At 43.8% G+C, this 12,046-nt stretch overlaps 1 protein-coding gene across 3 annotated transcripts in view; it reads left to right on the top strand.

The window, feature by feature from the left end:
* The window catches only part of XYLT1 (xylosyltransferase 1), a 152,390-nt gene that overhangs the window by 116,193 nt on the left and 24,151 nt on the right, over positions 1–12,046 (top strand). For 2 of the 3 annotated variants that reach the window (XM_031606986.2, XM_090151554.1), the window contains exons 6-8: positions 5,387–5,603; positions 7,221–7,397; positions 10,755–11,017. In XM_031606986.2, coding sequence (XP_031462846.2) covers positions 5,387–5,603; positions 7,221–7,397; positions 10,755–11,017 — 657 coding nt within the window. The remainder of the gene's footprint in view (positions 1–5,386; positions 5,604–7,220; positions 7,398–10,754; positions 11,018–12,046) is intronic. The other variant, XM_090151553.1, reaches the window with a different exon arrangement.

The raw sequence follows: 12,046 nt of genomic DNA, 5'->3' as shown, positions 1-12,046 counted from the left end.
AACAAAACAACTACTGGAGTTGCAGACTCCCAGGTCATGAGAGTTAGCTGTTACATTTTTGTCCTTGGAAAAGCTGTCCCAGTGTTTCTTAAAAGACATTGGAACTGAGGAGTGGTGGAAACGCAGAGGCAAATCCTTGAAAGTCCCCCTGGAACTTTATTCTCACAGGGGACTGGATGGGGCTGTTGTCAAAACAAGGCAATGCCTAGTGGAGTCATTACTGCAAAAATAGACTCTTGAAGTTTCCTACACTAAAAACAATTTTAGAATTTTTCTTATTTTTGGCACACTGGAGGAGTTTGCTCTCTGAGCCACAGCATCAAAATGTTAAGAAGCATGAAGGTTATTTAAGACACCTCTGAGAGATTTTCAGAAGATGGAAAATAAGATTTTTCTAAGCCAGTGCAAGTTAACTCTTAGGAAAAGGTCGACACGAAAAAAGTATCATGAGAAATGTCTTCTAAACCTCATATGAAGATGTGATATGATTAAAGCATCAAATGGATAGGATGAGGAAATTGCATATGAAGAAGCAGCAATAAATTATGTAGAGTATGAGGCTCTATTACAAAGCTTGAAAAATCCAATTATGTCTATGTAGATATGGAATAATGGCTAGATAAAACCTGCATCCATCAGCCACGAGCAGCCCATCTCCTGTGGAATACCCTAAATCTGATGGATGTTTGGTTTCCATAATGATGCCATTGCTTGAGAAAGGACATGTGTAGCATAGTAGTCGTAGTAGTACCATACCTGCTATGCTGTTAAGATCTAAATCTTACATTGTCCAGCGTTTGTGGTAGCAGACCTGTTGTCTGCCAGGATTTATTGAACACTGAATTTAAAACTGCCTAAGAATGTTGGAAACCACGTCGGTAATGCAGATGATTTGGAATTCTTTCGAGTAGTGCTTTCTGGTCTCATGGTACCCAAATGATGGCAGAACTGATGCCTCTGTGTCTCTTAGTGCTGTCTTTTCCGTGGCTATGTGACCTGTGTTGTTAGCTCTGAGCTGAACCCCGGGCCCTGAGGCTGGTGCTGCTCCACACGGCCCAGTGCTCCTCTCCTGTAGGGCAGAGAGTGACAAATGGCCATCACTGATCATTTTGGAAAAGCAACGTTCTAGTCAGCTTCTGAGCAGTTAGTGCAGTGGGCAAAGCTACTAAAAGCATTCTGATTTGTGTGCTTACTTAAGGGTTCAGCTTATGCCTGTGAAATAAGCCCAGTCTAAGTAAAGCAAATCCAGCCATTCTCATTTTGTTGGTGTTTGTTTGTGCATTTGCATTAAAGCTTAAGGGATTGATAGGGTAGCACTGTGTTCATAGAATTATTTCAAAGTGAGGGAATTAAAGAAAGATAAGAAATAATTCTGCCTTTCACATGATAACATTTGCATTCAGGATGCTGCAATTTAAACGCATCAGAAAGTGGGTGACATTTTATTTCCCCCCCTTTTTTCATCGCTCTTTTTGTCTTTATCTCTACCAATGCTCTTCCCTGACCTTTTTAAAGGGCCAATGTTCTGAATTCTGCACTTCCTGTGTACCCAGTTGCCAGAAAGTTCCCTTCATTCGTGGACTTTGGAAAGCAGAAGGCAGCAGGACAAAAGTGTGAGCTTTTGCAGTGTACCCAGTAGTGGGGGTGTCAGTGCCACTGCAGTGCACAGCACCAGTTGGAGAAAACTGCTCAAAAAGGGAAGAGCCGCTTGTGGTGTCTGCTGAGAGTAGGTAACTGCAGCAGTATTTATTGGTAATGAAAACATACTGTGGGAGCTTAGCTGCATGTTTATATTCACATTGCAGGAGCATGTACTGAACGTCTTACAAATGCTCTGTGGGGCACAGTCGTAGGTTCTCAATTGGAATGAGTTGATAAATATTTAAATGTACTACAAAGTAAGAGGAGTTCCGTGAGCTACACACTCATGAGCTGCCTGGGCAGTTAGCTAGCTGTACAAAATGTCAATAAATGACACAGTGTGTAGCAGCCACACTGCTACTGTTGTTTTTTTTTTAGCTAAGTATAAAAATATTAATAGGGAACCTTGTAAAGCCCAGTACCGTTAGTGCAGAAACAGCAATGTTCAGACCCACAGCAGCCTGGCTGGGGAGCTCAGCTGGTGAGTTGCATTGCTGTCGTGCACTGCTTGAAAGTAGAATGCAGCTGCCTTGAAGCTGGAGGCTTCTGATCAAGAGTTAATGCAAAAATAAGGATTAAATGTCTTAAATGGAGCCTTATGTGAACTAAGGTAAAATGAGATTCTTTTTCTTAACCCTGGTTTTATCTTAATTTTAGTTTCTTCTGGTTGGCTCTCTTTTCATATCATCATGATTTTCCTCCTGTTGTTCACTTAGATCAGGAGAGAGGTCAAATGTCTTCATCTGATGGCAATCTCCATTGCGTTTGGCCAACCATACTTCGATGCAGCTCTGTCATTGTTCTGGCAAGTGCAACTGCAGTGTTACCTGAAGTTCAGGATGCCAGAAAGCACCAGAACTTGTCCACATTGACCAACAGAGATGAAATGCTATGCTAATGCACTTCTTTTAACATTCTTTCAAGAGATATCTGCTAGTTGTCGTACAAAACCCAAGAAAGAGAGACGTAAGGGAAGAATCATCACTTCTGCATTTTGTTGCTTTCTCGGAAGCTTGGCATGCCTTTAGAAAAAGCACTGTTTCAGTATTACAGCAGGCATAGCAAGGAACTGATGAAACGCAGCATTAGACTATAGAAACAAATCAGTAGGTTATGGTTTTGCCCTCAGTCTCCTTATCTTTCTTTTCAGAACTGGCTGCTGCAAGCTGGATGGCTTAGTGAAGAATCCTTATGAACTGTTTGTAGTGTTGGAGGGGTTTTTATTCCTTGAAAGGGCTATGTGGCATACAAATGGCACCTTTTGCTTTCCCTCGGGAAACATCCGATATGCTTAGAGTAAGCTCTTTCTTCCCTAAGTGCCAAAATTGCTCTTGCCAGAGCAGCCAGTAACATCAGTCATCCTGGAGCAGGGCATGGAGAAAAAAGAAAGCCTCATCCACCTTTTCCTTTTTGGTATGCAGCTTCGTGCTGCACATGCCAGCAGCACAGCCTGGGCTTGTTGGAACAGCCCACTGCATCCTCAGGCAGGATCCCTTCGCTTCTGGCAGATCTGAGCTGCACTGGGTCCCCTTGGCTCCCAAGGAGCATAAATGGATAACAAGCAATTGCCCAGTGGAGAGCTCTAACTTCGGAGTTCCTTGTATGAATTGCTGCTTCACAGATAAAAGGAAATTATCTGCTATGCAGCACGTTGCACTGCTAGGTGTAATAACTGTGTGTGAAGCAGGCTGAGTGAGCCTTCTGAGAAATGCCCTTTTCTTATTTGTTTGTTACTGCTATTTAGAGCCTGATATGATGTTCCTGGGAAGCATTCCTCAAGAAGCAGTAGCACGAGGGTTGGCTTTTGCAGATCCCAAAAGCTTTGCTGCTTTTCAGTTGGGCTACATTGCCTTGCTGGAGGATGGATGTTGGAAAGCGCATTTAGCTGTCTTCTGATAACCTTGTTGAATAGGATTTTAGGACTAAGATTTACTGTGAAAACACTTGTGCTACCAAGAATGGTCTTTCTTTGCTCCATATGCCAGGATTTGCTTGTACAAGACATTAAAAAAACCATATAACTGTGTATGTTTGTAAGAAATAGAAGCCTTTAAACCTGGAGTTGTTGGGACCTTCTCATTTTGATCATGGCTGTGTTCTTCTGTTGCCAATTTCAGACAGTAAAGCTAAAGTGTTTGAGGATTTGTTAGCTGTAAACCCCATCTTGTAATGCTGGCTGAGACAGCTGTGAGTTGAGGGGTTTTGATATGTTCAGGCATTCTTCTGGGTTGGGGGTTTCTGTTGAATTCAAAAACCCTTCTGTTAGAAAATGAATGCAGGATGATAAATCAGTAGAGATAGCAGTTGGAAGAAATGACTTCATGGGAAAGAACTTTACATCCTGTTTAAATATGGTCGATAAAATTCTATTATTTTCTTAAAATAATTAACTCAAATGAGTATTTAGTTTTGAAGGAAATAAATAAATGACCAAACTTTCAGGCACATTAATATTTGATTTGGAGATAACTGCATAAATATTGAATTTGAAGATTACATTCCAGAGCACTGCATTAAAATTGCAAGACTTTTCTATTATCCTTCATAATGGAACATGAAATTAGAAACTTGTTCACGGAAAGAAAAATTTTGCCACTCGCATCCACACATTCTCCGCATGGTTGTGTTAACAGGAGAGAGACATCACTATCAGTAGGACTTCGGGATACACCCAGAAGTTGTTTCTGGTCTTTCTTCTGAAAAGTAATACACAATATTTCATAATTCTCATAATTTTTTCTTGGTTCGTTGATTGATATAGAATGAGAGTTGAACCAGGGGATTAGCCTACAAGGAGCGAGACCCCTCATCTTGGCCCATTAGCTTGGACATCTTTGTTCCTGCAAGCAGCCTGGTGAGCTGCTGTCTGCTATTCCTCGGAATGCACGGGATGTGTTCAGCACAGCAACTTGCCTTTATTAATGCACTCAGCCCCTCGGGTAAACCTGTGCTAATTCATGGCAGTCCTGCTTCCCTTTGGGAGAAATTATTCTGAAAATGGAATAACAAATAGAAACCTGTGTCAGACAGTCCCCAAACGTGTGGGCATACAGTCCAGCATGTTTTCAAGCACAGATTGATTTTCCAACTCCTTTTTCTTATTATATTGGTCTCAAATAATTCATTTCCATAACACTGCAGTTCTGCGGTTGCTCCTCGTGTTCATGGTTCAGCAGTAAACAAAACATTGTTCCCTGTAGACTTGAAAATGAAGCAAACATACTCATTTTACAGCAAAGAGCAATGCAATTGTATTTCTTCCTAATTAACTACACCCCTGTAGAAAAATTCACGGGATAATAACGTAGAAGGTAATTGGTCATTTTGCCTTTATGTACAGTTAGCTGTTTTTCAGCAGCGCCGCGTTTATTTGGAGGAGCCGATGGCACAGATTGCTTGTAGTTCCCCTTTGCGTTCCGGTGGTTCCCCAGTGGTTTGCAAAGAGTTAATGAGCAGTGCAGAATTTCGTGCCGTGGGGCACTGTAATGTGCACAGTTTTGTCTTAGGACAGCAGAAGGTGTAAATGATGTTTAAAAGCAATCTGTTGTTCTTTCCCCTGTATCCGAACATACAACTAATGAATCATTTATTAAACCCCTCTGCGTTATTTATGAGCAGAGCAGAAATACAAACAAGTGACCTCTAGGTCTTGTTTTGTTTGAGAAAGTAGCTTCATTATTTGTAGAGCTGGTGCCCATAACAAAACACAAATGAGCGTTTAATGTCCGGCTTTGCTTTCCCTCAGGTTCATTAGAAAACAGGGACTGGACCGGCTCTTCCTGGAGTGCGACACGCACATGTGGCGCCTGGGGGACAGGAAGATCCCTGAGGGCATCGCGGTGGATGGAGGGTCGGACTGGTTTCTCCTCAACAGGAAGTTTGTGGAGTACGTCACTTCTTCCCACGATGACCTCGTAACAAAGATGAAGAGGTTTTATTCTTACACGTTGCTGCCTGCCGAGGTGAGTTCGGAGAGGTGCCTCTCTGTTTTCTAAAGGGCAGCTTCGTGCACGTCTCAGAAATCATGAAGCGTGAGGATTTTTCTGATGTCAGTGGGCTTGGGATCATCCTGCAGTAAGCAGTGAGAATTTTACTCTCACTGAGTAAGTCTGTTCGTGTCAAATCTGCTCGTGCAGTTTGTTTGTGGGACACCTCTGCCAGGAGTGGCTTTGTTTTGTACTTTTAAGCCTATTAATCTATCACTGAACAACCAGAAATCCAGCCGTGTGTGCAGATTCTTCCTCCACAACACCTCTGAGGGCTGTTGGAGCTGGCACATTGTCTTCCTAAGTAGCTTTGCTCACTATTACCCATTCCTTCTGTTTAAAAACAAAAAGTCTACAAACAAAGGTTTATTGTTGCATTCAAAACTCTGCTAGAAGGCATCGCTGCAGACCAGCTCTGTCACTCAGGGATGGCTCTGGCTACAAGTGCTGCAGGTCAGGGATGCACACCAGGCTGGGCTCTCTCCATGGCACTGTGTCAGGCATCACACAGTGTCCCCAGGCAGAGCTGAGCCCAGCAGGCAGTGCTGTGCTGGCCTGGCAGCTGCATTGCACAGGGCTGTGCTCCCAGGGTGTGCAGCATGCAGCCATCCTAGCAGCACCTTATGACTCTCTTTAAGGTGGCAGCTTTCCTCCTTGCTAGCAGCCCTGGAACACTGAGGAATTGATGAGTCTGATCTTGCAAATTTAGGCTTATTAGCTTGCAGTGAAACGTGGTGATTGTCATCCTATGATAGGAGTTTATTATTCCACACACATGTTGAATAATTCTGCTTTAATCCCGTTTCTGTTAAAAATCACCTTTTCTCTCAACTCTGATAACCTTTTCATCCATTATCTCAGAGAAATTTCTGTATCATTATGAAAGGACACAGGGCAATGGGTAATTGGGTAAGGTTTTTTTTTCTTCCTCCCGCTTGAATGAGAATGGATGCCTTTATGGGTTTAACTAAACAGTTCAAGCATAAAATCCATATTCACTGGGCTGTCATTTAACATTAAAAGGGTAGGGGGATTATTTGGGGGGCCAGCCATGCTAGTGTCGTGCTGATTATTTATAGATCTTGCTGATTTTAAAGAGAAGTCGCTACTCCTAAAATTGCCTCTTGCAGAGCTAAATTTGATCATATTCCATAGTTTCTATCTACGAGGTTTTCGTTGCAAGATACGTGACTAGCTTCTTAAAATCACCCTGCCTTCACTGACCTGTTAACCTGCTATATCAGTCCCCATTACACATGATTTATGTAATAGCTGATATTATGGAGATATAATTAGGATAGCCCAATAGGAGTTCCTTGCTGCCTTGAGTCAGCAGATAAAGACTTATGATTTCAGACGTAATTGCAGAAGGCAGAACGTCCTTCTAATGTCTGGGGTGAGCTGAGTATTTCAGTGCAAGCCCATTCAACCAGCAGTGCATTTAAGAGTGTTGGAGGTGCACAGACCCATCCAAGAGCTGAGACTTCTTTTTATTCCACAGTAACCAAGTTGGTGGTTAAGGTTTGAGAATTGTTTTAGGGAACAGTTTGAGATTTATCATGTGTGTACTCATGTGTTCTGTCTGTTTTTCAGTCCTTCTTTCACACTGTTCTGGAAAATAGTTTGTACTGCGACTCCATGGTGGACAACAATCTGCGCATCACAAACTGGAACCGTAAACTTGGTTGCAAGTGTCAGTACAAGCACATTGTTGACTGGTGTGGCTGTTCGCCCAATGACTTCAAACCAGCAGACTTCCACAGATTCCAGGTAACTGAACCATTCTCTTTTCTGATACCCACAAAGAGGAGGTATACCCAAGTAAGGTGGAGAAAGGGGTGAGGATGCAATTATCTTCAGTCCAGGGGAAGGAGAAATGTGGCTTTCTGTATTTTAGCCTTTGAGACTAATTGCTGTGCAGCAGGGCCCCAGGGTTGCTCTTCAGACTGTATGGCATCGGTGGACCTGTTGTGCTAGAAATGAGGGAAGCTTGACACCCATCACACTGTACCACTTGGGCTGATTTATTTTTTCAAGTTCCAGCTCAGGTGCCTTCATGATTTCATGAAAGTCATGGCTTAATGTTGTTAAGTGTTCCTCATCTTCAGAATAGAGCTTAAAAATTGACTAGAATTGCTTGCATAGCACAAGGCAAATCAGTTTTCATTATTGTATTCTTTAATACAGTTGGTTTTGCCTTGTGATTTTGGAAGCCAGAGTTAGGAACTTCTGGTCATGCAGGCTTGGCAGGACTGCCTCAGAAAGTTTAATTGGTTCCTTTGTGATACAGTATCCTCAAGGCAGACATGAGAGCAAATCCTTGTGCTCAGGGGAGCACTCGCTCTCAAGACGGTATCTGGCCTGTGTATCTTCTGTTAAGAATGAACAAGTGCTTGTTTCAAGGTCACCAGATTTGCAGTTCCATCCCTCCAGCTCTCGAGGCTCCTTGCATAAAGCATGTTTGTTCAGGCTTTGTGTGGGATAGGGAATGAGTTACCCTACGGCACAAAAATGACTGCTCCAAAACAGAGACTTTTCTTTATTGTGCTGTGCTGCCTACCAGACATGATTGAAGTCAGAGACACAGGCGGTCAAAAAGGAGCAAATGAGATGTTATCTAGGAGGGGCTCTGCTGTCCCAGACTCCATTCCCAGGAAAGTCTCCAGCACAGAACAAATGGGAAGCCTTAAAATGCTCCTGCAAGTTTGCAGAGGTGGATCTGCTCCAGGCTGGGAAAACAACCCACAGCAACTATCAGGTAAACTGAGCAGTGAGGGAATGTTCAGCATTAGAATAGACATTAAAGGCCCCCTATGACACTGTGCCTGATGAGAGAGCCCCTCGGATGAGCACGCCGTGCCAGAAGTCTCACTTGTGGTTTCCACAGAGACACAAAGCAAGCTGCAGAGGAGGAGATCAGAGAGCCCACAGCATGTGCTGTCTGAGAGTGAAAACGAACATCCTCAAAAGAATTTTCAACCATCTCAGGCACTTTTGAACTCCTTGGCACGTCAGAACGCATGTCTGAATATGAGCAAGGCAAAACAAAGGATTTTTAAAAGCTTTTAAAAGTTGAGTAGCATATGCAATAGTATGCCTGAAATTGTGTCAAGTGCAGAGCAGAGGATCTCTGTGAGACCGCTGACATGGAGGTGTAGGGTGCCTTCCCCATCCCTCCTGCATGTGGAGAGTTTTCAGAGCAAGGCAGTGGGAGGTGGCTCCAGGCACAAAATGCACCAGCAGAGAAAAAGTACTGTTGTCATCTGTGCCATTTATATTTGTGCACAGATTATATTTGTTCTAAATTCTCCTGGTTCCTGTCAAACAGGTGTTTGGGCATAATACAGCTGCTGTCTCACATCCTTGGTATCCAGATGTGTGCATTGCTTCCCTAGTAGCTAGCCACGAGACCTGGCTGATGCTGCTGTCTGGTCTAGAGAGTTCGTTCTGAGCAGGCCAAAGCAGTGTTCAAGCACCAAGATAAATAAAAAGTGCCTTCTAAAGACCGTGGGTCTTTTTATGAAAACATACAAAGAATGGACAGCAGGGAAGGAACCCAAACTGTGCAGTAATTCTGATGTCTTTGTGGGCTATGAGGATAACTGCTTTAGAAACCAGGCTTGAAAGAAACTTGTGTCTGGTTCAGTTTTAGATGAATCAGGTGACAGCACAGTTGTCATTATTTTGCCCTAAGTTACAGTGCCCGTTTTGCTTGTGTTTACAGCAATAAACCAAGCAGGACCAGGGTGAGGGATAGGAACTGGCACACAGTAATCCACACACACCATCTAAATGTTAGCATTCTTTGTGACATATTTTTGACTCATGCCGACCAGCAGTGACAGAGTATGGCTCAAGGGAAAAGGCCAGCTGTTGTTACCAGTGCAGGTAAATGAGTCCATTTTGTCTGTAGGGAATAGTCCAAGCTGTACAGATGCAGACTTCATCACACCGCTTGCCGTCAGGATCAGAGAATGGGCCCTACCCTGTTTTATTCACTAGCAAAGCTGTCCAAATAGCCTGCTGCAGCTTTGTTTTCTCTAAGACTGCCTTCACACGTTGCATTAGCCATTGTGTCTGTTACCTGTGAGAGTATTTGCCTGCAGAGTAGTCTGTAAAGTGACTGAGGAATTGTGGCTGAGCTTTAAAAGCACAGCTTACAGTGTTGACTTCCAGGGTTATCCCAGCCATTATTTCAAAATAACTGACCCACTTGACCACTTAACTGGATGAGTGAAATGATGGAGTTGTGCATTATTTGTTCTGTCTGTCCCCAAACAAAAGGGATAAAAGGTACCATAAGAGATAGATAGGAAAAAATGTTACTTTCTGATATTTTGTTTGGCCATTTGTCACGCTCAATATTTTTCTCTTCCAAGAAAGCTTTTCACACCAATAAACAATGTACAGTGCTCAAAAATCCCATGTCCAAGGAACAAAGGATGCTTTTCTATCAGAAGAGTAACAGTGCAACACGTGATTTGCCTTAAACTGCTCAGTTTCTTTTAATTTGATTTTTTTCCATATCCTACATATTAGTAACAGCCATAATGCCTCATTTACCCTCATTTTAATTCTCTAAAATGATTTAGAATTTTCACCTCGTTTGAATGCAGTGCTGCCTGAAAATTCAGGAAGATGTGGTTGTTTGTAATGACAGCATGCTGAGTGGAGCTACAGACTGTAATCACCCTGTTCCTTTGAGGTTTCATGCAATGGGAGAACATTCTCTTAACATTTTGGCGTAATCTCCACCAAGTCAAGACAGCCCAGTGGTGCAGGACCTCCCAGGGAGGGCAGCTGAAGCCAAATAATGGGTGTGCTTCCCCTTCGGTCTGATCTGATCCTGTGCCTTTGCTGGTCATTGAATTTGTTCCTGATGGCAAAGAAATGTGTTCTGAATGGGTGATGCTGAGTCCAGGGCAGAGCACTCCTGTAGGGCTGGCTGCCTCAGGGGGACCTTGGGTTGATGTGCCTCACATCCAGGCCAAAACCATCTGCATTTTTGTCGAGTTATTGCATAGCTTTTAACTGAACCTTAACCACAGGTGCCATTCAAGCCACCTTTATCTGCGGGGAAGTTCCGCTCAGGTCCTCAGCTTGTCTTTTCCTTTCACCTCCCCACAGCAGACTGCCAGGCCAACTTTCTTTGCCCGCAAATTTGAAGCTGTGGTGAACCAGGAGATAATCGGCCAGTTGGACTATTACCTGTACGGCAACTACCCGCCCGGCACCCCTGGCCTCCGCTCCTACTGGGAGAACGTGTACGACGAGCCCGACGGCGTGCACAGCCTCAGCGACGTGGCGCTCACCATGTACCATGCCTTCGTGCGCCTGGGCCTGCGCAGAGCCGAGAGCTCCTTTCACTCCGCTGGGGACAACAGCTGCCGGTCAGTTGGGCTCTTGTCTTTTTCTGGGTGTTTCTGAAGGCTGGAGGAGGTTCTGCTGGGATGCGTTGGCAGGGAGTTTGTAGCCAGCATGGGGCCAGGTGACTGCAAGTGTGCAGCTGTGATTTCCAGGAGTATTTATGCCTGTAACGAAGTGTTGGTTGTTCGAAGCTGACATTAGGTGACCTATTTGCTGCACTTATAAGGAGCTCCTCTGCAGCCTGATGAGGACTGACAGGATCCAGTCGGGCACCGCTGCCCCTGCTGCTGCATTTTCTTTATTAATTTAGCAAGTGTATTACACCCGCAGCTCCTAAAGCCTCTGTGTGATTGCAGCAGAGGTCATGCTCACCTCTATTATGCTTACCAAAGCACAGGCCAGGATTTCAGAATTAATGTAAACCAGGCGGGTTAATGGTCTTTGCTTGTTTGCTCCCCTGGGCACATACACGGAGCGCAGAGAAGTGCTTGCTTGAGCAGGGTTTGCTTGCTTGCTGCAACCATCCGTGCCAAAAATGTTGCAACAAGTGGGATCCATCAACGTCGAATAAATAAAACGTATGTATCTATAAATACATACATATATATAGCAAATAAAAGCCATATTCTAAATTCCTTTTTCCTGTATAAGCCTAGCAAATAGGAATTCAGTATAAAAATGTTTTGAAGGGAAAATTCTTAGAGTCAGACTTGCACAGTGAGGGTTTACCTCGTGGTGGATGCTTGCTGCCTGCACACACATCTGAAGCTGCTTAGCTGAGAGGGCTCATCTTTTGAAGTCTTACTATACAGTCTCTTAATTCCTCCCTCAAAGTGTATTTTTGGGACCCTGCCTTTTGTAATCTTAATAGAAAACACATACAGGATGAGCTGGGAAGCATTTGAGACAGTCCTTGTAGTTTGACAGATGGAGCGGGCCTCTCTTGTGTTTTTGAATGCACTGTGACTTTCTCAGCTGTGAAAGTGCTGAACAATGTCCCGTTTAGAAAGATGTAGCAATAAGTGGTCCTGGTTCCTATTACAGCTTTGCCA

The sequence above is a fragment of the Phasianus colchicus genome, chromosome 16, assembly GCF_987193195.1.
Source record: "Phasianus colchicus chromosome 16, bPhaCol1.hap1.1, whole genome shotgun sequence".
NCBI classification, from domain to species: Eukaryota; Metazoa; Chordata; class Aves; order Galliformes; family Phasianidae; genus Phasianus; species Phasianus colchicus.
The sequence above is the reverse complement of the archived record's forward strand: the minus strand, read 5'-3'. Positions and strand labels throughout refer to the sequence as shown.